Below are 27,381 nucleotides of genomic sequence, written 5' to 3' on the forward strand. Positions count from 1 at the left end.
CATCTTTTTCTTGTAGTTACATCCAGAACTGTTTTAATTCTGCAATCTTTCTGAGATCTGGGCTATTAAGGGTTGAAGCTGAGATTATCTGCCTTTTATCAAATGAAAGCGATGTAAGGAGTCACTTACATTGAAAATATTTCCTATAATGCAACCCAAATAGGATGAACTTCAGTCATCCTAAAGAAAATTGACAGGAATGTGATCTTATCAGGTGAACCATTTAAAGCTCATAGTAACTGACATATACAAGGGAGCTTCACAACACTTACACAATTGAGAGGTTCAAAGAGTGGTGTGTCTGAGCCTTTAAAATGTGTAAGGTATGTTGAACTAGCTTGTGACCGTCACTTTGCCAGCACTTTCCATGCCGCTGTATAAGCCACAGCTATGACTGCTGGAGTTTCAAGTTCAGTTTACTATATCAACCAAGTATATCAACTTAAGTGTATTAAGTTTTCTGGCTAATGTCACAAGGATGCGCGCACAATTAAATTCTCTTATTGTATAATTATATACTTGACACCTGATAAGTTAATTCCTTGTGTTTCAGGAAAGTTATCAATGATCTTACAAAACTTTACTGAATTGTCATGGGATGAAGATACAGGTTTCATTCTGCAGGCCTGAGATGAGGTTGATGTAAAATGCTTGTTGAGCTTTTCAGATTTTCTAACTGTTTTAATTTGCAACTAAATCCAATTATCATGAAACACAATAGTGGAGACTCTGACCTGCTCCCAGTGAGTGGCGTTCTGCTGTGCTGATTGAGATTGGTCCTTGATCCTGTCATTTTCCCCTTGCCTTTTCTCTTTCTCTGCTGTCCTGGACCTGGTCTCTGCAGGTTCGACTGCAGCTCTGGGATACAGCCGGCCAGGAGCGATTCCGCAGTCTGATTCCCAGCTACATCCGTGACTCCACTATTGCTGTTGTAGTCTATGATATTACAAGTGAGTGCAAATTCCTGCTAATTCTTTCTCTTACTCCACTATGTTCCTGTGCATGACACACTTCTGTTTATCACACAGCTGCTATAGTTTCTTATTAATATCCATAATAGAGTGTAGCTAGTAATTCCACTGTGTCCCCTATGATGTAGTCATGCAATTACTGCAAGTGATACCACGGTGCCAAGTATGGCAGTGCATTCAGAGTGTGACATCCCCTTCCTTTTTGACCCCGAAGTGCAATGATCGGTGACCTTGCTGTGCCCCTTCTAAAATTTGGCAGTGTTTTTTGCAAGAAGAAACCCTGCAGTGCTATCTGTTCCACCCCCTACAACAAAGGAGATCAATGTTTGAAAGCAGGCATCCTGAAAATAAAACTGGGTGGTTAAGAATTATTAAAAACAGACAAATAAGTACCTTTGTCATAGTCATAGAGGCCTACAGCACTGAAAAAAGGCCCTTCGGCCCATCAAGTCTGCACCAATCAAACAAATATCTAACTATTCTAATCCTATTTTCCAGCACTAGGCCCATTGTCTTCTATGCTATGGCATTGCAAGTGCACATCCAAATACTTCTTAACTGTTATGAGGGTTTCTGCCTCTACCATCCTTTCAGGCAGTGAGTTCCAGATTCCCACCACTCTCTGGGTGAAAAAATTCTTCCTCACATCCCCTTGAAACCTCCTGCCCCTTACCTTAAATCTATGCCCCCTGGTTATAGTTCCCTCCACCAAGGGGAAATGTTCCTTCCTGTCTACCCCATCTAAGCCCTCATAATTTTATACACCTCAATCCTGTCCCCCCTCAATCTCCTCTGCTCCAAGGAAAATAACCCCAGTCTATTCAATCTCTCCTCATAACTAAAACTCTCCAGCCCAGGCAACATCCTGGTAAATCCCCTCTGCACTCTCTGTAGTGCAGTCACATCCTTCCTATAAAGCAGATTCCAGAACTGCACACAATACTCTAGCTGTGGCCAAACCAGTGTTTTATACAGTTCCAGCATAACCTCCCTGCTTTTATATTCTATGCCACGGCTAATAAAGGCAAGTATCCCATATGCTGCCTTAACCACCTTATCTACCTGTCCTGCTACCTTAAGGTCCTTACACACCAAGGTCCCTCTGATCTTTAGTAGTTTCCAGGGTCCTACCATTCATCATGTATTCCCGTGCCTTGTTTGTCCTGCCCAAGTGCATCACCTCACACTTATCCGGATCAAATTCCATTTGCCACTGATCAGCCCGTCAGACCAGCCCGTCTATATCCCCCTGTAATTTAAGGCTATCCTCATTATTTACCACCCCACCAATTTTCATGTCATCAGTGAATTTACTGATCAACTTTTCTACATTCAAATCTAAATATATACCACAAACAGCAAGGGACCCAACAATGATCCCTGTGGAACCCCACTGGACACAGGCATTCAGTCACAAAAACACCCCATGACCAGGTGATGGCCTGCCACTCAGCCAATTCTGGATCCGTTTTGCAATATTGCCTTGGATCCCAAGGGCTCTTAGCTTCGTTATCAGTCTCACAAGTGGGACCGTATCAAACCCTTGCTGAAGTCCAAGTAGACTATGTCAAATGCATTGCCCTCATCTATACACTGGTCACCTCTTCGAAAAATTAAATCAAATTGGTCAGACATGACCTCCCCTTAACAAAAACATGCTGACTGTTCTTGATTAATCCCTGCCTCTCCAAGTGTAGATTAATCCTGTCCCTCAGAATTGCTTCCAGTAGTTTCCCTACCACCGAGGTTAGACTGACTGGCCTGTACTTCCCTGGTTTATCCCTTCCTCCCTTCTTGAATAACGGTACTTCATTGGCTGTCTTCCAGTCCTTTGGCACCTCTCCTGTGGCCAGAGAGGTATTGAAAATTATTGCCAGTGCCCCTGCTATCTCCTCCCTTGCCTCACTCAACAGCCTAGGACACATTTCATCCGGGCCTGGAGATTTATCTACTTTTAAGCCTGCCAGATCACTTAGAACCTCCTCCCTTTCTAAGCTAATTTCTTTAATTATATCACAGTCCTTCTGCCTGATTTCCATACTCATATCGTCTCTCTCACTTGTGAACACTGACACTAAGTGTTCATTTAGAACCCTACCTATGTCTCCCGGTTCCACACACAAATTACCACTATGGTCCTTAATGGGCCCTACTCTTTCCCTAGTTATCCTCTTACTCTTAGGCCAGGATATTGAGGTCAGCGAGCGAGGGGCAGGACCAACTCGCCGACACGTAAAATGACGTGGGATGAATTCGGGCGGAACTCCTGACGTCACCCTGCGTCATTTCAATTTTTAGGTCGACGGGGGTGCTACCAAATCAGCTGTGCGCTCACTGACCTGTCAGTGGCCAATTGAGGCCATTTAAAAACTAATTGAACTAGTTAATGGACCTTAAGGTTGTCGGGTAGGCCGGGAGCCCTGGCGGCCTTCAGAAAAAGCATGAAACCTCATCCACAAGCGGGATGAGGTTTCATGCAGGTTTTTAAAAATTGAGTAAAAGTTTAATTAAAAGTTATGGACATGCCCCAACTCAAGTCACATGAGGAGACATGTCAGGGAAATTTTATTTCTCTACATTTACTATTTTTAAATTTGGCGCCGATCTCCCTGAGGCAGCACCTCAGGGAGATGAGTGAGCCCTTTTGCATGCATGCACGAAAGAGCGCACTCCCGGCTTAGGGAATTTCTCTCACCGCCCGCATAGGGAGTGCATAGTGCTTTCTGACAGATGTCACACTGGGCGGGCCTTAATTGGCCCACCCACATAAAATGGTGGTGCACCCCCAATTGGGGGCACCAATCGGAGGCGTACCCACTCCCCCCCACCCATCCTGGACAGGGGGAAATTCTCCCCTTAATGTATTTGTAAAATAACTTTGGATTCTCGTTTATTTTACGTGCCAATGTTTTTTCATGCCCCCTTTTAGCTCTCCTAATTTCCTTTTTAAGTTCCCCCCTACACATTCTATACTCGTCTAGGGCTTCTGCTGTTTTGAGCCCTCAGTATCTGCCATAAGCCTCCCTTCTCTTTATCCAATCCAGTATATCCCTCGACATCCAGGATTCCCTAGATTTATTGATCCCACCCTTTATCTTTACTGGAATATGTTGGCCCTATACTCCCTAATTCCTTCTTCTTGAATGAGTCCGACTGCTGTTGATGCAGATTTACCTAAAAGTAGCTGCTCCCAGTTCTCGCTGGCCAAATCGTATCTGATCTTATTAAAATCAGCCTTCCCCCAATTTAGAAGCCTGACTTCTGGCCCATTCTTGTCCTTTTCCATACCAACTTTGAATCTAAGGGAGTTATGAATATTATCTGCAAAATGCTCCCCCACTGATACCTTTACCACTTGCCTAGCTTTATTCCTTAAAAAGTCCAGGACCTTCTACGTACTGGTTTAAAAAGCTCTCCTGGACGCATTTTAAGAATTCCGCTGTAAACCTATCACACTATGACCAACCCAGTTAATGTTGGGGAAGTTGAAATCCCCCACTATTACTACCCTATTATTTTTGCACTTCTTTGAAATTTGCCTACATATCTGCTCTTTTATTTCTCTCTGACTGTTTGGGGGCCTGTAGTACACTCCCAGCAATGTGATTGCTCCTTTTTTGTTTTTAAGTTCTACCCATATGGCTTCATTTGAGGAGCCTTCTAAGATGTCCTCCCTCCTTACTTCTATAATTGATTCCTTGATCAATACTGCGATACCCCTTCCTCTTTTATCTCATTCCCTGTCTCACCTGAAGACCCTATATCCTGGAATATTGAGCTGCCAATCCTGCCACTTTCTCAACCATGTCTCTGTGACAGCAATGACATCATACTCCCATGTATTAATTTGTGCCCTCAACTCATCTGCCTTATTTGTCAGACTCCTTGCATTAAAGTAAATACCATCCAACCTTGCTAAAATCCCTTGTGCCTTAACTGGCCTATAATTTCTATGCTTTCCAGACTCAATTGCTCTCTCTTCTAATTTTGGCTGTGCATCTCGCCCTGCTGAACCTCCTGTCAGGATCCCAACCCCCCTGTCAAGTTAGTTTAAACCCTCCCCAACAGCATAGCAAACCTTCCCGCAAGGATGTTGGTCCCATTCCGATTCAGGTGCAACCCGTCCGCCTTGTATAGTTCCCACCGACTCCAGAAACGATCCCAATGTCCCAGAAATTTAAAGCTCTCCCTCCTGCACCATATCTCCGGTCATGCATTCATCTGGACTAACCTCCTATTTCTATACTCACTAGTGCGTGGCACTACTACCTTTGAGGTTCTGTTTTTAATCTGCTTTCTAGCTCCTTAAATTCTGCTTGCAGGACCTCATCCATCTTTCTACCTATGTCGTTGGTACCAATATGTATTACAGTCTCTGTCTGTTTGCCCTCCCCCTTTATAATGCCCTGCAGCCATTCAGTGACATCCTTGACCCTGCCCCCCCCCCCCCCCCCCCCCCCCCCCCCCACCACCACCACCACCACCACCACCACCACCACCACCACCACGATGTGCAGCTGAGCCACTCAGTGCCGTGAGCGTGGCTGCACATGCCGCTGCCAAGCATCTGCCAAGTCATTCTTTTTGATACAATCCTAATGTGCGCCTGAACCCCATCTGTCTCAAGAAACATGTTTAATTGCCTCTTGAAACCATTTGGCATCTTTTTCGATGTCTTCCCTGGTAAGATTCTACAATGCTTATTACCCGTTTAGTGAAAAAGTTCAACCAATTCCCCCCTGTACTCCTAACTTTTAAGCCTTATTTGGACCATTCACCATGGTAACGAATATGCCTTAATTGGTGTTGCTTTCTTTCCTCATCTCAAATGTTTCCTTTCTTTGCTATCTAGATGTTGCTAGCAGGGCATGACCAAGTCATCGCTGCATGCGGATCCCAGGCTACCAGTGCTACACGTGCCATTTCATCTGGTTCTCACCATTTATCTGGCAGGGACTATGTTATTCAGTTATGGAGTTTAAGGGGTTTTCAGAATTAGATTCAAAACATGAAAGCATAGTCTGATTATATGACTGTTTCGCATTCTGATGTTAGATGATTAAGTACAGGGATGGGAGAGGTCCTGTTAGCAGTTAGTGAAAGTGATGCAGGGCTGGTGGGTGGAAAGAGACCCACACATTCTTGGTGGTTGAAGAAGACAGGAGAGAGTAATTGATCTGCTAATGGGGGGAAGGAAATGGGAGAGATTGGTACTAAAGAAATTCCAACTTTTAGAAACATGGCTGTGGAAAAACCAATGGTTGAAACATTTGGTCTGCCAGCAGGGAGTGAAGCAGGTAATGTTGCTAGTCTTGGTGGGAATGTAGCAGGTTTCTGTTCACCTTTCAATCCCATTACTGCTGCTTTCTTCCAGTGTTGTAGATTGTTGAGGCAGGTCCTGGTAGATTAATAATTAAAACAGGAAATACTCAGCAAGTCTGGTAGCATCTGTGGTGAGAGAAAAACAGTTAATACTTCAGGTTGTTTCAGAAATGAAAAAAATATATATACTTATAACAGGTTTTAAGCAAGTACAGAGGCAGGGAAAGTAGGGAGGGAGAAGAAGCACTGAAGGAGATGTCTGCAATGAGGACAAAAGGGATGATGGTGCAAGACAAAAGGAGATGGTAATGGGACAAGTAAAGAAATAAAAGATGGATCTTGAGGAGATGTGAATGGGGAAAGCAGAGTCATCACCAACAGCTGTTGTCCAAAAATAAAACCTCTGGACCTTGCCCACTTTTTTTATGTCTGAACTTGTTGAACCCAATGTTGAGGCCAAAGGCTGTGAAGTACTTAATCGAAAGATGAAGTGCTGTTCCTTTAGCTTACACTGAATTTCGCTGGAACAGTGTAGGAAGCCAAGGGCAAGGTGGAATGGACGGTGTATTAAAATGGCAGGTGATTGAAAGCTTGAGTCAAGCTTGTGACATGAACAGAGGTGTTCTGCAAAGCGTCACCCAGTCTGCATTTGGTCTCCCTGGCGTAAAGGAGACTGTGTTGTGAATGGTGAATACAGTATACTAAATGGATAGAAGTACAAGTAAACCACTGTTTCACCTGGAAGGACTGTTTGAGGCCTTGGAAGTTGAGAAGGTAGGGGGGTAAAAGGCAGGTGTTGCATCTCCTTCGCTTGATTGGAAAGGTGGCATGAGAAAGGAAAGGGTTTTTGGAGGTGATTCAGGAGTGCACTGGGGTGCCCTGGAGAGAATAGTACCTTCAGAATGCTGAAAGGGGATGGGAAGATGTATAGATTTGTCTGGTAATGACATCACGCTGCAGATGACAGGGGATAATCTGTTGAATGTTGAGGCAAGTGGGGTGAAAGGTGAAGATAAGGGGAATCCTATCATGGACCTGGGAGCCAGGACAGAAGTGCAGGAAATGGACCAGACAAAGCAAAACCATTGCTGGTTAATTCATCTCCCTTCACACCCCACAATAGATTGGTTGTTTCTAACCTATCCCTTTTTGAGATGTGATTTTTTTTTAATGCATATCACTTGGCGTATCAACGTGGCATTTTACTTAAATGGGAGGGGTGATTGAAGCCAGCTTAGTAAGTCTCTGCAGGTTCTAAATGGGAGACATGGTTGTTAGCTTGAATGACCCCAGTAGAATATGAGAAGTAAGCAATCGGGAGACTAGCCTATATATCCCACCCCAAGTACACAGCATCATTTTTGAGCAGTCCTCACCAATCCTTGATGCTGTGTGCACCATTCTGCTGCCTCTTACCGGTTGAGCCCAGACGCTGCTGCTTCTAACTTGCCTGAGTCCCAGTGCCTCATCTCGTCCATAGTACCAGACACAATTTGCAAAGATACAAACAAATCTGAGAAAGTTAAAGAGAAAGTGGAAAGGGAGAGGTGTGTGGTAAAGATGAGGAGGGTGTGAGTTAGATATAAAGGTCAGGAGAAAGGAGAGGGCAATCACTGAAAAGGGTAATGGGAGAAAAGTGAAAAGGCAGGGGGGTGCTGCATGAAGGAAAGGGAATTGAGAGGGACAAAGAAGTGGAGAGAGAAGCAAATGCTGAATGAATGAAAGGGTATAGAACAGAGAAATGAAAGAATGAAAAGAAAACATTTTTGAGCCCTTTTCATGTTCCAAAGGGCTTCGCAGCCAATTAACATAGCCACTTGGCAAATATATCTGAAGTCTGGAGGGATTCATTGTAAAATCAGTCTTTGATATCAAATCAGTAGCTGCTTAATTTTATTTCATGGAAAGTGAAGTCCTTGTGCATGAACAGCGAAACAACTGGAAACCCCCCCCCCCCCACCTTTAGCTACCACGGTGGCTATAAGTAACAGTTGGATCTCTGGAAAATATTGGAGAAGCTTATTGGTGCTGGATTTCTTGTGCCTATTACTTCTTAGTCATTGGGGAAACTCATTTCTTCAATAAAATTCTTAATTTTGTATATGGTGGTTTAATCCAGCTGAGGCAGAAAGCAAATATCACTGCTTGGAGTTTGATCAGAATGGAAATGAGCCGAAAACCAAGCTGCACAGATATTGTATCTGCTACAAAAACAAAAACAGAATTACCTGGAAAAACTCAGCAGGTCTGGCAGCATCGGCGGAGAAGAAAAGAGTCGACGTTTCGAGTCCTCATGACCCTTCGACAGATGCTGCCAGACCTGCTGAGTTTTTCCAGGTAATTCTGTTTTTGTTTTGGATTTCCAGCATCCGCAGTTTTTTTGTTTTTATATTGTATCTGCTGTTAACTTCCACTAACAGGCCCTTGCATTGAAAATAACTATCTAAGTTGTGCTGCTATATTCTTAGACTGTTTCTTTCTTTTTGTCCCATCCCCAATACTTCCAGATTTGAACTCTTTCCAACAGACTTCAAAATGGATTGATGATGTACGGACAGAAAGAGGAAGTGATGTCATCATTATGCTGGTTGGGAATAAAACTGATCTGGCTGACAAAAGGTAACAAGCCTAAATTAGTTTTTCATGTAATTTTTTTTGAATATTTCACTCACCTGTACTTTTATTTAACTGATGTTGCTGACTTTATTTAGTCTGGACTGTATTTTCGTAAGTTTCTTCTAATTCTCTTGTTAAATCAAGTGATTAATGAATTATAATTTATGTGTCAGGGATGTTTCTCATGAGATATGCACCAGACATCTGATCTGGTGTGAGCAAAGCAGGATCAGACAGATGGTTGCACAGGGTTAATGTCATTGGACTAATCCAGAGGTCCAAGCTAATGATCTGGTGACATGGGTTCAAATCCAGCAAAGCAGCAAGTAGAATTTAAATTAAATTAATAAATCTGGAATTGAAAAACTAGTTTCAGTAATGGTGACCGTGAAACTATCATTGATTTTTGTAAAATCCCATCTGGTTCACTAATGTCCTTTAGGGAAGGAAATCTGCCAGCCTTACTTGGTCTGACCTATGTGTGACCCCAGATCCACAGTAAGCAGTTGGCTCTTAACTGCTCTAATCTGAACTGGCCTGGCAAGCCACTCATTTTAAGGGTAATTAAGGATGGACAACAAATGCTGGCCTTGCCAGCGACGCCCAGATCACATGAAAGACATTTTTAAAAATTAGTTTCTTTGAGGTATTAATAGACCAAATAATGCTGATCTCTTTATTATTTCTAATATCATGTGCTGATATTGTGTTGCATTTCCATTGTTGTAGGCAGGTTTCAATGGAGGAGGGAGAGAGGAAAGCCAGGGAACTGAATGTAATGTATATTGAAACCAGCGCTAAAGCAGGATATAATGTCAAGCAGGTATGTACATGTATGTTTTAAAAAAACATTTGAAGTGTGAGGTTTCCCTGGAGCTTTTACTGAACTGTTGCTGCCCTGAATTTATGAATTGATTCCTGTAAAACAGGCAAAATTAATGTTCAGAAAGTTTTGCTTTAAAAAAATTTAAATATTTATTATTCATTTTATATATTAAATACACAATAAAATGATTAAAATGTATATTTTTTATTACAATTGGGCAATGTTACAGCTGTACCTCTTTTCCCATTGCAGCTCACCCCCACCAACCCTGGCCAAATAAAAATGCAAAGCAGTGCAACTCAGCAGTGTCCAAGATTTTTGTCTAAGTGCAGCATACTATGGAGCATCAGATGTAGATAAAGTTCAAATCCATGTTCCTTTTAATTTCTGTACATCTCAAGCTGCCAGTACTGCAGATCTTGGAACATTGATTTAGGATTTAGCCACTAATAAGGCAAGAGTACTAAGGTGAGAACTTATCAAACCTCCAGGCCTACAAAATTTGCACAGGCAAACCAGTATTTAAGAAATATAAGCACAGATAAGACTGAATTACCAGGGTTTTGAAGGCCACATTACCAAGGCTTGAAGGTTGCAGTTTGGACACCCCAGGTCCAGCTGACCCTTCTTCCCAGCCTGTCTCTCTGTCCTATAAGGTATTTTCCTTTGAAATTGGAATTGCAAGTATATTTGACTAAGAAAGTTAAATGATTCAGTTCTCTTGTGTATAATTAGCCATTGGAATTAATCATAGAATGGTAACAGCAGAGAAGGCGGTCATTCAGTCCATATAGTCCATGGTGGCTCAAAATAAGAGCAATAGAGCTAGTCCCACTTCCCTGCCCTTTCCCTGCAGACGTAAAATTTTTTTTCCCTTCAAGTACATACTTGTTACCCTTTTGAAAGCCATGATTGAATCTGCCTCCACCACCCTTTCAGGCTGTGCATTCCAGATCATAATCACTCGCTGTAGAAAACACATTTTTCTTCATGTTGCGTTTGATTATTTTTGTCACTCATCTTAAATCTGTGTCCTCTGGCTCTAGACCCTTTCACTTATGGGAACAGTGAAGAGTTTCCCTCTGGATAATTTGTCTGGATCCCTCTTGATTTTAAATATATATGTCAGATCTCATCTCAACCTTCTCCGCTTTATGGAGAACAACCCCATGTTCTCCAATTTATTTACGTAACTGAAGTTTCATGCTTGGAACTGTTCTAATATCTTATTGCATTCTCTCTAGGGCCCACACATCCTTCCTAAAGTGCAGTGCCCATGACTGAACTACCCCAGCCATGCCTTCTGCTTGTATGCCTAGGTGTCCTTTTTGGCCCCAAATCGGCCTCACCCCTCTTTATACTACCTGTCCACTATACTTATAGAAGGCATTTAGATTCTCTTTTATGTTGCATGCTGGCTTTTTCTCGTATTCTCTCTTTGCACCTCTTTATTTCCTTTTATACTTTCCCCCTGAACTTTCTGTATTCAGCCTGGTTCTCACTAGTATTTTCAATCTGACATCTGTCATATGCCACCTTTTTCTGCTTCATCTCAGTCTGTTTCTTTTGCCATCTAGAGAGCTCTGGATTTGTTTGTCCTATCTTTCCCCCTCGCGAAAATGTATTTATACTGTACCTAAACCATCTTTTCTCTAAAGGCCACCCATTGTTTGGTTACATATTTACTAGGGCGAGATCTGTTCTTAACCTGCTGAAATTGATCCTCTTCCAATTTAGTGCCATCACTCTAAATTGCTCTTTGTCCTTTTGCATAGGTAATCTAAACCTTATGATACTATGATCACTGTCCCCTTAATGTTTCCTGCTGACACTTGCTCCACATGACTTTCCTCATTCTCCAGGACAGATCCAGCAAAGCTGCCTTCCTCATTGGGCTGGAAATGTACTGATGAAAAATGTTCCCCTGAACTCACTTGAGAAATTCTTCCTCCCCTCTGCCCTTTACACTGTTATCCCATCTATATTAGGATAATTGAAGTCCCCATTATCACTATTCTATAGTTCTTGCCCCTTTAATTTTCCTGCAAGTTTGCTACTCCATGTCCTTCCCACTAGTTGATGGCTTATAGAATACACCCAGTTGTATATTGGGGCCTCTGTTGTTTCTTGACTCAAAGCAAATAGTTTGGCTTAACCCCCTTCTGACATCCTTTCTCTCTAGCACTGAAATAGTCTTCTCATTATTGCCAGCCCCCTCCTCATTTTTCCTTTCAATTCTTCCCTGAACACTTTATATCCAGGAATATTCAATATCCAATCCTGCCCTTTCTGGAGCCAAGTCTCCATTATTGCCTCAATATCATATTCTCATGTGGCTATTTGTGCTTGTAGCTCACCATCATTATTTTCCACAGGTCATGTATTTACACAATTGCACTGCAAACCTATCTTAGACCTTCTTGTGTTCTCTCTTAGTCTGATCCCACCTAATTTTATACTATTTCTTACTCTGATGCTACGGTCTCTCCCAATCCTTTGTGTACCTTGTTTCTGCTTTCTAATGCTATACCCTTGTTCCCATCCGCCTGCCAAATTAGTTGAAACTCTTCCCCCTTCAGGTCTGGTGAACATTCTTCCCTGTGACGCTGCAGAAAAGTAGTAATCATCTAGGGAGTACCCTTTCCAGAACAATTGAACTAAACCTTAGGAGACTCTTACTTGGGTTTAAATAAGAAACAGTTAGAGTTTGCCAACCTTTTGGAACCTCCTGCATTTGGCTTTATCCAATTCGAAGAATTTTAACAACAATTTTTTAAAAATCACTTTTTTTACATTGCCAGGATTGGAATAAGCCTGTTAACATGGGCTTAAGGGTCATGCAGACTCGAAAGGTTCACCCTATTTCTCTCTCCACAGATGCTGTCAGACCTGCTGAATTATTCCAGCATTTTCTGTTTTTTATTTCAGATTTCCAGCATCCGCAGTATTTTCTTTTATCATAAGTTATATTGCACATACTATTCCCTGATGGGGCTGGTACTTACTGGAATTGGGTTCCCATCTGCCCCTTCCTACAATGAGATGGGTCAGATACTTTGGAAAGAGTGAGGGGGGTGGTGGAAAGAGGCCGGGCCTCCATGCATGGCTACTACCTTCCTGTCTCTTGTGTAGCAGTGCGACATGGCAGAAGTTCAATTCATCCAATTATGAGCAAGTTCGTTATCTAGAAATTGAGGAAAGGTTAACTAATGCTCATTGTTGCATAGCATCAGAGAAAAGGAGCATTTCCCAAAAGCACATTATCTTTTGTCAGCAGGAAAAAAAAATTAGGATGTTACAAATGCATTTTTGTTGTAAAATTGTTAGCAGTGGGATATGGCACTGTTAAATCATCAATCAGAAAAGCTCCTTTAGATTGCAAATGAAGAATGGGATTTTTTTTTGTTGGACATTTTACTAGGGCTTAGTGTCACTGACTGCTCCTGTTACTATATCTTGTTTCCCCTAATATCTGGAGTGTGCCTTTACTGTCTAACATTTAAGCAAGTCAGAGTGGATCAAACAGAATGGTTGCTGGAGTGCACCATGTGCAACAGCGTTCATTCTATTAGATTGAGACTCTAGCTATTTACAAACAGGCAATTTATTTAATGTGCTCTACAAATTGAATGTCTGCAATGGTAATTGTCATGTTCAATGTCATTTTTTCATAAGTAAACTATGCATCTCCTACTCTAGATTATCCTTAACCATTTCTACCTAACTTATCATTGAACGTGTGTCTTGGAGGACTGTGCTGCTGATATTGTATTTTCCCATCTGGGCCTTGGGAACCAATTCTCTCTCTTTCACCTTTTTGTTTTCTGCTTCACTGTACCGATACAGGCTCATTGTATGAAAATTGAACTGATGATTTGACAGATTGGTGGTGGGGAACATCAGATGCCGCCCCCGTTCCACCCAACACAATGGTTTCTTTTGACTCTGGTGGGGCCATAAAATGGTTGAAGCATTCACTTTACCGCTTCAGTATTTCAGTACTCCTAATCAAGTAGTCCACATTCAGTTACGGCAGATCAACAATAATTCAGATGCTCCACCCATCACCCCCCCCCCCCCCCCCCCCCCCCCCCCAGCCTTCCCCAAAAAGCAGATCCACCTGGATTGCCTCTGTAAAATAGTACTAGATTTAACAAAATTATTCCATTCTGAGATCAGCTGTATCCTGGCAGACGCTGTGTCTTTCACTGTCAATTCAACAGTTATGCTTTTGGGTTCTGTGCTAGATATTTACCTGGATTTTGGACATTGATCTTTCCTGTAAGTTGATCTTGCATCACATCAGAATATGTCTTAACCTAACTAGTTTCTAGGTGATCAATGTGAAACCAGAGGATTGAACAGAGCATTTACCCCGGTATGTGAAATAAGAATAGGTTCCTTAGTTTCTAAATAAATACAGGTGAGTAATGATTAAAGTAAAAGAATGAAAATCTTTAGGACGTTGTGAATCCAAGAGCAGTGCTTATTTCTTTCAGATTCTATTTCAGTCATATTTGGAGTTGTGTAAAAACTGAAACAAGGCATGCAGGGAGATGTATCTTCAGTTTCTGCAAGTTGTGTACTGAAGCTAATAAAAACAGAAAATGCTGGAAAACTCAGTAGGTCTGACAGCATCTGTGGAAAGAGAAGCAGAATTAATGTTTCGAGTCTGTATGCCTTTCCTTCAGAGCAGCTCTGAAGAAGTCTTGAAACTCAGTTTCTTTCCCACAGATGCTGTCAGACCTGCTGAGTTTTTCTAGTAGTTTCTGTTTTTATTTCAGATTTCCAGCATCTGCAGTGTTTTGCTTTTATCTTAGCGTACTGAAGCTGTTTGATTTTTCCAGTCCAGGAGCAGGTGTTGAACTGCAGCACAGGTTCCTATAGGGTGAAGGGGAGGTATGAGAGAGTGTGTGTGTGTTTGGCATGTTTGTGTGTGTGTGAATGACTTTACTATGGCCTGGCAGAGACACTACTGGGCAGCAGAGGGGACGGGAAAGGAGAGAGGCTTGTCACCTCTGTCATTTGTTTAGCTCTTATCTTTTTCATCTAATACAAAATTTGGAAGCATTGTGAACTCTGAGGATATTGTAGAACTTCAAAAGGATATAGAAGAAAAATGTCCTGGTTGCACCCTATTTTCAGCACTCTGTTCAGTTCAAGGCATTGCACCTCTGGAAGTACATATGAGCCTTGAGTGGGTGCAGCACTAGAATGATTAGGGCTAAAAGGCTTAAGCTTTAGGGAAACATTGCATAGACTATTGTATTACTTTGCTTATAGAATATTTAAGGGATAAACTAATGATTTAAAGGATTTGATGGGGTAGAAAGAAACTATTTCCCCTTCTTGGGGAGTCCAGAATAATGTGCATAACCTTAAAATTAGAGCTAGGCTGTTCAGGAGTGATGTTAGGATGCACTTTCACATATGAAGGTAGTGGAAATCTGGAATGCTGTTTTCCCAAAAAGTTGAGGTTCCGTAAACTGAAAATTTAAAAACTGAGATTGATAGATTTTTGTTAGGCAAGTATATTAAGGGGTACAGAATCAAGGTGGATACGGAGTTAAAATACAAATCAGCCAGGATCTAAATGAATGGTAGAACAGGCACAAGGGACTGAATGGCCTACTCCTCTTCCTATGTTCCTACAAAAATAGTTTAACATTAGAAGTTTATCAAGTTTTAATAGATATTTTCTCCTTTTGTTCAACAGTTTCTTTGAAGATATCAAGCAAATAAAATGTTAAGCGTCATATTTTTCAAAATACTTGGGTACTGCCTTTTTTGTCATTGGACTTCCGCATCGCCACTGAACTAGCAAATGAGCTTGCAGTTATAAGGCATCTCATCACGTCTTCCGGATTCCCCAAAGTTAATATTAATTGAATAACCTTTGCCACCAATCTCCATACAGCAAGGTTCCACAGATAGCAAATGAATGAATGACCTACTTTTGTTGAGGGAGGAAGGTTGACCTGGAGATTAGGAATACTCTACTCTTGTTTGAACAGAACCATGGATCTTTTACATCCATCTGAGCAGGCAGATGAGGACTCAGTTTAACACCTCATTGGAAAGACTGCACACCCTCAACTGCACTGAAATATCAGTCTATATTATGCATTCAACATTGAACAATTGCACAATAGTCTGCTGAAAACTGCATTTCAGCATTTTAGTCACACTGCACTCTGAATCAAAGATCATCATTTACTCATTTGTGACAGGTCTCCCAAAAGACCAGCCTCTTTTTTAAATTGTAGCTACTTAAGATATATTTTAGTATGATATGAGTTTACAAAGGTTTTTTCTGAGATTTTTGAGATTTTTCTGAGGTTTTTTGGTCAGTGTTGGGTCCCCTCATAAAGACTCATATTAAGGCCTGAGAAGTGTGGTTGCATGTGTTGGTGTTGGGTCCCAGTTTAAACCCTTACCCAGGAGTAAGGGAGATGCTTTATGTGCAGTTGTCTGGGCCCCAAATAAACTTCGAAAATGCTGATTTCAGGCCTTGAATAGATTGATTTAAGGCACAACTGCTAGCAAGTTTAGGTAGAGAGTTGAGTTCATGTTTGTTTTCAGATTTCCACATTAAACTGTTTGATTCTTCCTGAAGTTCCTGTCTCTGATCGTATTTGTGAATTTCTGTAGATAGTCAACAAGATGTATTATGTAATTATCCAAATTCCTAAATGTTTATTGGTCTAAATATTTATAAAACAAAGTCATTAAAATCAAAGTAGTTAAAATTTTGCGGTTATGAAGATGCTAGCTGTAAGGAGGAATTACTGAGACAGTCAAAGCAAGGTAGCTAGATTAACATTATCAGATACAATCATGAACAGGGTGCAGGCTGGGAGAAGATACTAAGCTCAGTCGATATTCTGAGAAAACTGGATTAACATCAGTGGAACTACTTTGGTGACGTACCATCTTGATAGTGACCATCACTTTTTCTGTTTTGTGACTCCTCCCGCACATTTTTCCCTCGTTTCTATTTACTTACTACTTCCCTTGAAATGTTGATATTATTTTGAACATAATGATCCTTCCTTAAGTGAAAGAAACCAGTCCATATACTGTTTGCCAATAAATTGAATCAAAAATGTTTCTCTCCATGGCCTTGCCCCACTTTATTTCTGAAAGCCTCTACAGTCTTCAATGTCGTCAATTATCTGACTCAGACTCTTTCTTCAACCCAGCCTTTAGTCACATTTTCAAATTACTGTGTGTAGGCATGGCATCCATTCTTTTCTTAGTGAAGAATGTTGGGATGATATTTCAAGAAATATGCAATATGAACATATGTTATTGAATGTGCCTGTGGGAGAAAGTAAGTCTCTTTACCTTAACAGTTTCTGTGCAGTCCACACCTCGACAATACATGCACTCCCAAGTGAGGACTGTAACAAGCTTGGTTTGTCTTACCTTGGCACTAGATAAGACTCTTACCAGCTATTACACAACTATGTTGTAATTTGTAACAAGATGGTTCCATATGAGCTTTTTCCTCTTTCAACTCGTGCAAGCAAGTTGATAAAGTGCAAAAAAGTAAAATTGTGGGGTGGAATTGGTGGTTTGGAACAGATTACAATTGTTGATTGTAAACCCTACATAGCGCATTGTCCAATTCAAGTCTTCTGTTTAGATAGCTTGTCTTCTGTTGCCTTTGAACCAGTTAGTCTTGAATCATCAATTTCTAATTAATTTCTTTCAGCTTTTCCGACGTGTGGCAGCTGCTCTGCCTGGTATGGACAATGCACCTGAAAAGAGTAAAGAAGACAGTATCCTTCACTGCACTTTCCCATGGCTTTTTAAAGAATATCTAGCTGCAGGCCAGAGCTAAAACAAACACAGTTATGATAAAATTGTTAATTTTGTATTTTACTATCTATCAGGATACACGCAAAATAATAACTGCCATTGCATGATCTGGCAAAGTAGGATGCCAGTTTAAAAATTCAACATCACAGTGTATGGGTGTCTTGGTGATTTCCTTTTACATTCTAAACAAGATATTAACCTGTTGCTCAGTTATTTAATTTTTCTGTAAAGCAAATTAGGATATTTTACTGAGTTAAATATGTTACATAGGTATAGTTTCCTTTACTGTGTACAGTAACTGTAATGAGTTAATGTAATATATTTTCTGCATATTCATGACGTGTTAGAGCTCTGTACGAAATGGCTGTGGGCCACTCCATTCTCAGTTTTGGGAAGATTAATCCTATTCCTTGTTGGAGAAGGGCAAAATATGCAATATTACCTGAAGAAGATGGGGAGATATAAGAAATTAGGCAATTTTTCTTTCCTGTCTTTTGCCTTTTGGTATTTGGGTTGGGGGGATAGGGAAGGTGAGAGAGATATCAGAAAGGTGTATACACAGGCTATGCCAGTGGCTTTATCGGTAGCTGAGAGAAAAAAGTAAACTTAAGTTTAAGTTGTTGAACAAGCTGGTATCAGCGAGGGTATGGGTGCTACACATAAAATCTGCCCCTATTTTTCAGGTTTCTGATCACTATTCAGTAACTCCTTCCTAAAAAGTATATACATTTATAGACGTTAAATAAGAAAGGGCTTATCACAAGAAGGGAGACAGCTTGAAAACACTGCCTGCATTCACAGAACGGACATTTGAGTGATGTACCAGAGAGTAAGTGACACCTGTCAAAATGTACCCCAACAAGGAGTCAGCAGGACAAATCCAACCCAGCAAATGATCACCCAGTCAGTACTCTCGATCATCAGCAAAGTAATGGAAGAGGTCATCAACAGTGTTATCAAACGGCACTTATTTAGCAATAACCTGCTTACTCACTCTCACTTTATGTTCCACCAGGACCACTATGCTCCTGATCTCATTACAGCCTTGGTCCAAACATGGACAAAAGAGCTGAAATTAACAGGTGAGGTGAAACTACCTTTGCTGTCAAAGCAGTGTGTGGCATCAAGGAACCCTAGTAAAACTGAAGTCATTGGGAATCGGGGGGGAAAATTCTCCACTGGTTGGAGTCAAACCTAGCACAAAGAAAGATGGTTGTGGTTGTTGAAGGTCAATCATCTCAGTCCCAGAATATCACTGCAGAAGTTCATCAGGGTAGTGTTCTGGTCCCAACCATCTTCAGCTGCTTCATCAGTAAGATCAGAAATGGAGATGTTCACTGATGATTGTACAATGTTAGAATCATTTGTGACTCCTCAGATAATGAAGCAGTCCATGTCCATATACAATAAGACCTGGACAACATTCTGGGCTGGTAAGTGACAAGTAATGTTCATGCCACACAAGTGCCAGGCAATGACCATCTCCAACAAGAGAGAACCTAACCACCTCCCCTTGACATTCATTGGCATTACCATCACTGAATCCCTCACTATCAACATCCTTGGGGTTACTGTTGACCAGAAACTGAACTGGACCAGCCATTTAAATACTGTGGCTACAAGAGCAAGTCAGAGGTTGGGAATTCTGCAGTGAGTAACTCACCTACTGGCTCCCCAAAGTCTGTCTACCATCTACAAGACACAAGTCGGAGTCTGATGGAATACACTCCTCTTGCCTGGATGTGTGCAGCTGCAACAACACAAGAGGCTTGACATCATCCAGGACAAAGCAGGTCACTTGATTGGCACCCCATCCACAAACATTCACTCCCTCCACCACCGACGCACAATGTCAGCAGTGTGTACCATATATAAGTGAGCAACTCACCAAGGCTCCTTCGACAGCACCTTCCAAACCTACAGCCTCTACCATCTAGAAGGACAAAGGCAGCAGATTCATGGCCACCATGGTCAACACCAAACACCACCACCTGCAAGATCCCCTCCAAGCCAATCGCCATCCTGACTTGGAACTATATTGCTGTTCTTTCAGTATTGCTGGGTCAAAATCCTGGAACTCCCTTCCAAACAGCACTGAGAGCGTTCATGTTCTACCACATGAACAACAGCGGTTCCAGAAGATGGCTCATCACCACCTTCTCCAGGGCAACTAGGTGTGGGCAATAAATGCCGACATCCCGTGAAAAAAATAAAGCAAGTTCAGGAAAGATGGAAAGGACAAAAATTGGTGTAAGAGGATGGTGAACATGTGAGTGTGACTGTGCTGCCTTCTTGTTCAGGCAGATAGAAAGGCAACATGGTAGCTTTCTTTAAGTTTCAGTGCTGTTGTTTTCGGACCACCAACTGACAACTGCTTTGTCAGTTATGTTCACTGATAACTTAATCTCCTTTCTAAGGGTGAGGCACCTGGCCTAACAGAAAATATGATCATTTTATTACTTGTGGAATATTCTTTTCCAAATAAATGACATTAAGGTTTCTGAGTTTTTCCTAGCTGATAGCTGGAGTGCTTGTTAGGGGAGGAGTTGAAAACAAAATCATAAGTGAGGGTGATAAAACAGAAGTGACAAGTGTTACAAAGCACCGATAATTCTGTACATTATGTCCTTAAATAATCTCTCTCAATCTGCTAATGGGCATTGTTGGATTTTCTGGGGTATTAAGTTTTGAAAGTAGCTTTCGTTCAAATTATTCACTGTACTCACAAGGGCACATACAAATGACAAAGAGATATTCATAGATAAAGTGAATAGACGAAACTGTGGGAAATAGATTTCAATGTAGGTTAACGTGAGGCCATCCACTTGGACCTAAAAAAGAACAGGGTATTTTCAAAATGGTGGAAAAATAAAAACAGTAGAGGTTCAAACAGACTTGGGCATCCAGGTATATGGTTCATTAAAATGCCAAGCAGGTATGGAAAATAATCAGAAAGGCTAATGGAATACTAGTCTTTATATCTCAAAGAATAGAATGCAAGAGGTCAAAATTATCCCTCAGGTATTCAAAGCCCTGGCTAAACCACAGTTGGATTATTGAGAGAGTTTTGGACATTGCACCTTGGGAGGGATATATTAGCCTTAGAAGAAGTGCAGCATGGATTTACTAGAATAATACCTGCACTCCCAGGTTTAACCTTCGACAAATTAAACAAATTAAGTGTTCTATAAGTTGAAATTTAGAAGGTTTGGTTTAGAGTTGATCAAAGTTTTCATGATATTAAGGGGAACAGATAAGTTAGATTGTGAGAAACTACTTCTGTTGGTTGGGACATCTAGGATTAGATGGCACAGTCTAAAAATTAGAGCCAGACCTTACAGGAATGAAATTAGGAAGCACTTCAAAGGGTGGTGGAATTTTTTTTTTTAACCGTTTATTCATTCGCTCGACCAGCATTTATTGCCCATCCCTAATTTAGGAGGGCATTTTAATAGTCAACCACATTGCTTCCCTAAAGGACATTTCTGAACCAGATGAGTATTTATGATAATCAGCTATGTTTCATGCTCATCATCAGACTTTTACTTCCAGATTTTTATTGAATTCAAAATTCACCATCTGCCATGGTGGGATTTGAACCCAGGTCCCCAGAGCATTCCACTGAGTCTCTGGAATAGTGACAATACCACTATGCCATTGCCTCCCCTGTTCCCCAAATGACAATTGATGCAAGATGCATTGCCAATTTTAAAACTGAGATTTTGTTAACCAAAGATATTGAGAGGTAAGGGGCAAAGGCAGGGTTATGTGACATTCAGTTGCAGGTCAGCCATGATCTCACTAAATGGCAGAACAGGCCATATGGCTAACGGCTCTTCCTATATTGGAGTCTGATCGTCTTGAAGGAGGTTAATGAATTGCCGAAGATGGTTGAATGTCATTGAGCTTGCTGCGAAGTTGATGTAGTCAATGAGGGATAATAGGCTGGTTTCTCAAGAGACGATATGCTTGAAATGCAGCAAGAATAATTAAACCAATCTGAAGAAATGTTATCCAGTGCAAGATTCGCGAAGATTCAAAATTTTTCCTCACTGATATATATATATTTGGTTACAGGGGCTACAATGGGTACAGCCTCCCCTACATCCTTCCTCGTTACTGCTTGCTGCCACCAACCACCCCCCCCCCCCCCCAAAAAACAAATGGCAACAAGTTTAAAACATCCCCAAGCACTTAAAGTGTGTTATAAAGCAATATTTGTTACCAAGCCGCACAAGGCTAGGGTTGATCATGGCCAAAAGCTTGATCAAAGAGAGGTTTTCAGGAGTTTTTTAAAGGGGGAAAGGGGTTTAGGGAGAAAATTCCTGAGCCTAGGGCCTAGGCAGCTGAGGGCACAGTCAGCAGTGGTGGAACAATTAAAATTGGTGATGCTCATGAGGCTAGAATTAGAGGAGTGCATATACCTCAGAGCTGTGGAGCTAAAGGAGATCACAGAGAAATGGAGGGGAAAGGGCAAAGGAGGGACTTGAAAACAAGGCTGAGAATTTTAAAATTGAGGCATTGCTTAACCATGATCCAGTGTGGGTCAACCAGCACAGACTAATGGGTGAGCAGACAGATTTGAAACAGACAAGTTTTCTATCCAATTGAGTGCCATTATAGAGGTAAACCATGCTAATGGATCAGTATTAGCTGAACTTGTTTGGATCTATGCCATTAATTGAAATGGTGGTGCTTTGTATCCAAGTCTAAGTTTAAAATGCATCTCTTGAATCTAACGTAGTACAGTTTCATTTGTGTAGATGTACACTGCATGGTGCCAACTGTGGCTCAGTTGGTCGCATTCTTGCCTCTGAATCAGATTGTTGTTGGTTCAGCCCCACTCCAGGACTTGAGCATAAAAAATTAAAGTAGATACTCCAGTGCAGTACTGAAGGAATGCCTCACCACCAGAGATCCCATCTTTTGGATGAAACTTTAAACCGAGGGCCCCGTCTATCCTCTTGGGTGAATGCAAAAGATCATTTGGCAATATTCAACAAAGCAGGGGAGTTACCCTGTGTCCTGGCCAATGTTTAACCCTCAGTCAACATGACAAAAACATAATTTGGTCATTATTAGATGGCTGTTTGTGGGAGCTTGTGCACAGGTTGGCTGCTGCCTTTCGTACGAATAGTGACTACACTTCAAAAGTACTTCATTGGTTGTAAAGCACTTTGAGATGTTGTGAAAGGTGCTATATAAATGCAAGTCTTTTTATTACAAAAAGGTGAAATTCCCTTAACTCCATTTACACAGTGATTGATATCAAGCTGGAAAAACCACCAGAACCACCAATCAACGAGGGTGGCTGCTCCTGCTAATACTGGCACAATCAAACTGTTCCCTATTGGCCAGCATCACCAATTGCATTACAGTCATTGACTAGCCACCTTGCAACTTCTTGGTGGTTTGCTGGCTTGGTAATGTGTGAACGTGCTGCTGTAATCACACCAGGAGCTTCTTCATTCAGAAAATTCAATTTCATTTCCTTCAGCTGCATGGTTTATTTAAGATCAGAGAGCAAGTTTGATTTAATTATGTTATGTATTGCACTCTAACACTGAGCGATGCAGTCCTCTACATTGTACAGAAATGTGTGCACGATGTAAAATGTTTGTGTGAATATGCAAAGATGTTGCTGTATCAGGTTTTCAAAAAAAGGAAAAATTGTCTATTATGAGGTGTATGAGCTGAGGTGCTGATGCTGCTTTGACCAGAGTGACTTTTTATGGTGGAAAGGAGAGGAAGCACCAATATATCCAGTGAGACTCCTGATATCTCTGAGTAATGTCTTAATGTGTTGCCTTGGGTGATCTTTGATGAGGTGAAGCAACCTTCTTGCTACTATGTGGTGCTAGAACAGAATTGATTTTCTACTATTGAAAGCCAGTAAAGCTGCATTTCTTTTGCTATCTCTGGATGTGTGTCTCAGCTCATGTGCACAACCGCGTGGAGTTCAATTGAAAGAGAGCAAGTGCAGTGGCATAATATCTGTTTATTTAAAATTGGAAGTCAGTTGATTATCATTGGGGAAAGCATCTGAATATTTTCTTCTGCGTAGTCCCTCAGAGCCTCCTTTGCAAGTAGATGGTGATTATGGCATTGCACAAATAGACAGCATCCAACTTCAGTACCCATGAAATAATTCAATCATGCTTTGTAATTTAAATTGTGGTGCAGGATGTGATGGCTGATAAGTACAGTGTGATGTTTTGATGGTTGCTGTTTACTGAATCTATTTGGCCAATATCCTAGTGAAGAGTAGCCCTTTCAAATGGTCCCCGCAGGTTTCAGGTTCAACATGAATTGGTGCTTTTACATTCTGTGTTTTTCTAAGTTATTCTAACTGTAAAATGCTGTCCCTTTTCAGATTGTCACGAGAAAAGTAATAGTCATTTTCTGGAAACTCTTAATAAACAGCACTAAATTCCTAGAAATACCTTTTGGTTTGGCCCACTGTGGAGAGGTACATTAGAATTTTATTCATGGGTCAGGGTGTCCATGTAACCGGAAAATGCTTGATGGCAATTTTGTACATTTAGCCACATTGCTTAATGTTTCAGACTAAGTTGAGTGTTTCTGAATAATTTTGCTATAGTTCAAAGGAAGTTGCAGTCCCAGAACTCTTGACTAAACCGAGTTTGTGTTAGTAGTAGTTACAGCTTATTGCACCAGACTCCTTCGTGAGCGAGCAGTTTACGGAAACTGTCCTGCAGGTGAGCCACAGTTAATTAGTTTTCAAAGTCTCTGGGTATTGTGCAGCTCTGTACAGTGTTTGTACTTGCGATAACAAAAAGGCTGCAAAGTGTAACTGGTGCTTTGGATTTAGTAGGGGTTGAAGCTTGTTGTTGTTGCTGCACGAGCACCTGAAATCTCTGTCCATTAGCGAGCTCAATTCCATCATTAGCAAACTCAATTCACAGCATCATATTTATGCGAATCCTTTGTTTTAATGGAATACATAAAATCTTAAATGAATTTGTTGGGAACAGCTTTTTGGTGTATGTACAATTTTGAACTGACATCTTAAACCACAATTATTGGCTATAAAATTGCTGTAAATTTTGATGTGACCTTATCCTGCTAGATTAAAATGTTCATGTGATGTTGTGCATAATTACATAAGCACATTGATTTGCTGTGTTACTACTGATTTGTAAAGCTTAAGGTAGCATTTTTGTACCAGAGACGTACCCAGAAATGCAGATTAAGCATTCTCTGGGCAATGTTGTTTGTGTTCATTTAAACAGCTGTTTAGTGTGAAACTTCAACCAAATGGGGAGGTATTAAAATAAACGTGATGGTTGGTGCTAACTCATCAGCAGACTTAAAATTAACTCTTTATATCCAGCAGTATACTTTTTTGTATCAATAATTTGAGTATGTGCTATTGCTGTATCTTTTTGGAAGAGCCTATTATATTTAATGGAACTGATGATTAATGCAGGGTTATTTGATTCCAAAACACATCGTATTTTTTCCCATTTGGGATTTGACTAGAATGGGAAAAACTGAGCATAAATAGCTGGTCTGTACGTTTCTAGAAGAAGTGATGTGCTGTGTTCAGACATTCTGACTAGGTCCTCTGAGAAACAACAGCAATCACAATAAATCAAGCAGGAATTCACTGTGGCTCACTTGAAACATGCCCTGCATTTCTAATCACACTTTTAAAATAAACAATTTACCTTTGTTCAGAAGGATAGCAACATGAGTGAGGGGGTCAAGTTTGTTGCTTAGTGAAATACTTCATTTGAACTTGCCATGTCTAATCAGCTTCATTTGAGGATGTGTGTGTGCAAGGTTGAAGTTGTAACTGATAACCAAGTGTGGCTTTCCTGTTTGTGATTACAATAATTATTGGTATTTTAATGCAGCCTGTGGAGGCCAGTAATGAAGGATACTCTCTTGAATAATTCAAAAACAGTCTATTACAATGGAAATATTTGCAGACAAGTGCTGGGGCCTCCTCCATCAGTGGTGTGTTTTTTTTTTTGAATATTTTAAAAAAGTTGTCTTTTTGTTGTAAATACTTGACAGTTGTAATGTTCTCATGTCTGTGTATGCATTTATTAGATTAACATCTTTGGAAAGGCAGTAAGACACTAATCCACTTGCCTATACTGAAGTTTATACCCTTTATCAACTTAGATTAGTTCAGCCTGTGTACCTGTGTCTAAAGTCTTTTGCAAAGATAAATATCCTGTCACCCAAACCGTTCACTAACACATTAATTATTTAATAAAGAAAATATTTGTCTTCATGTTTCCATCACTAAAATGGTCTCATTACAGCTAGTTATTAGAATATTTGTGTTAAGGTACCACCTCCTGTTGTAAAGTCACTTCCTTGTATTACACACAATAAAATGAGCCATTTCACCACTTAGCCAGTTTGTAATAGGTTTGTTGTGTGTGTATTCATCTGAGTGCCAAAGTGAAAGTGAGTCAAGTTCAGTGTCGAGTGCTTGTGCCCTCTGGATTCCACTGAATACCCTTGGATCAGACCCAAAAGAACAAAATTGCAAATGTCAGAAATCTGAAATTTAAGCAGAAAATGCTTATAACACACAGCTCATCTGTCAATTCCATTCCCTAACATTGCACTTGAATTGGCAGCATCCACTGTATTAGAGGACCTACAAATGTAACCTCTTGAATAACACATGGACTTTTTTCAAACTCCAGAGCTTGGGTACATTGCTTATGCTCATACTGCACAATCCAGCATTGGATAAAAATAACAATCCATGGCATTATAACTGCAAAATTCAGGCCACAGTGCCACATCATTAAAAGTTGCAATTGTCAATTCAATAGATAAATTAAGTATGTTAATGTTCAATATGTAATTTCCTTGAATTTTCAAATTTGCCCATAATTGGATATTACGGTAAAAATGGCAGATGAAAAATCAATTTCATTTGCTCACAGGTATTTCTATAAAATCGCTGGGCTTACCCTGACATGCTTGTTTTCATTAAAAGAAAGTTTGGTGGCTGGGTTTTTTCATGAGAAGTAAATACTTCAAACTCCCTAAATTCTTTCTCAAAGTTTCTAAGAAAGTTACACAACTGTATTGTGATGTGATCTAAGAAAGGGAATCACAAAGAATAAGCAAAGAAGGAGAGAGGGATGTGTGTGTGTGTTTTTATATATATATATATATATATATATATACACACACACACACACACGAAAAATTTGTAGGGTATGGACAAAGCAGGGGAACGGGCCTAATTGGATAACTCTTTCAAAGAGCTCGCACAGGCAAGATGGGCTGAATGGCCTCCTCACTGTAAGATTTGATCAGTCAATGAAATTTTCAGAGAATTGTGGGGGCACAGTGACCAGGATGCCAAAATGATGAGCTTCAGTTATAAAAATGAACATAGGAATTGTAACGGAAAAGTTCAGGTACTATAGACAAAAGTACACAAGGATGTGAATCGCTAAAATTAATGTGGTTGCACAGAGTAAGAATGCAGTGTGAATAGTGTGCAAAAGTCAAGAATTTGGTGAGATCGAATTCCCTTCAGTGTAAGTGAGTATTTCTCAAATTGGAAATTTAGTTTAACATTTTGAATTTAAAACATTTGAACCTGCAAGCTACTCAATAGCGCTGTTAGTTAACTGTTAGCTGTAAGCGATCAAGTAAGTGCTATTACTGTGTACAGGAATCCGAGTTAGCACTTGTAATTTGGTTGTAGCTCAAAAAGATTTATACAGTAAGCAGCATCAATGCACAGAGTGGTTGTGAAAAGAATGCAGGAGGAATAGAGTGAAAAAGTTGGGAATTTGGTACAGAAGAATGTGCTTT

General features: G+C 40.6%; 1 protein-coding gene across 2 annotated transcripts in view; it reads left to right on the plus strand.

The window, feature by feature from the left end:
* rab41 (RAB41, member RAS oncogene family) overlaps window positions 1-25,950 on the plus strand; it is a 41,858-nt gene extending 15,908 nt beyond the window's left edge. The window contains exons 4-8 of one of the 2 annotated variants that reach the window (XM_041194789.1): window positions 845-950; window positions 8,801-8,912; window positions 9,639-9,732; window positions 17,453-17,519; window positions 22,819-25,950. In XM_041194789.1, coding sequence (XP_041050723.1) covers window positions 845-950; window positions 8,801-8,912; window positions 9,639-9,732; window positions 17,453-17,519; window positions 22,819-22,883 — 444 coding nt within the window. In that variant the 3' untranslated portion in view covers window positions 22,884-25,950. The remainder of the gene's footprint in view (window positions 1-844; window positions 951-8,800; window positions 8,913-9,638; window positions 9,733-17,452; window positions 17,520-22,818) is intronic. The other variant, XM_041194786.1, reaches the window with a different exon arrangement.
* Window positions 25,951-27,381: the final 1,431 nt, after the last annotated feature.

This window comes from Carcharodon carcharias, chromosome 9 (assembly GCF_017639515.1).
Source record: "Carcharodon carcharias isolate sCarCar2 chromosome 9, sCarCar2.pri, whole genome shotgun sequence".
Classification (NCBI taxonomy): domain Eukaryota; kingdom Metazoa; phylum Chordata; class Chondrichthyes; order Lamniformes; family Lamnidae; genus Carcharodon; species Carcharodon carcharias.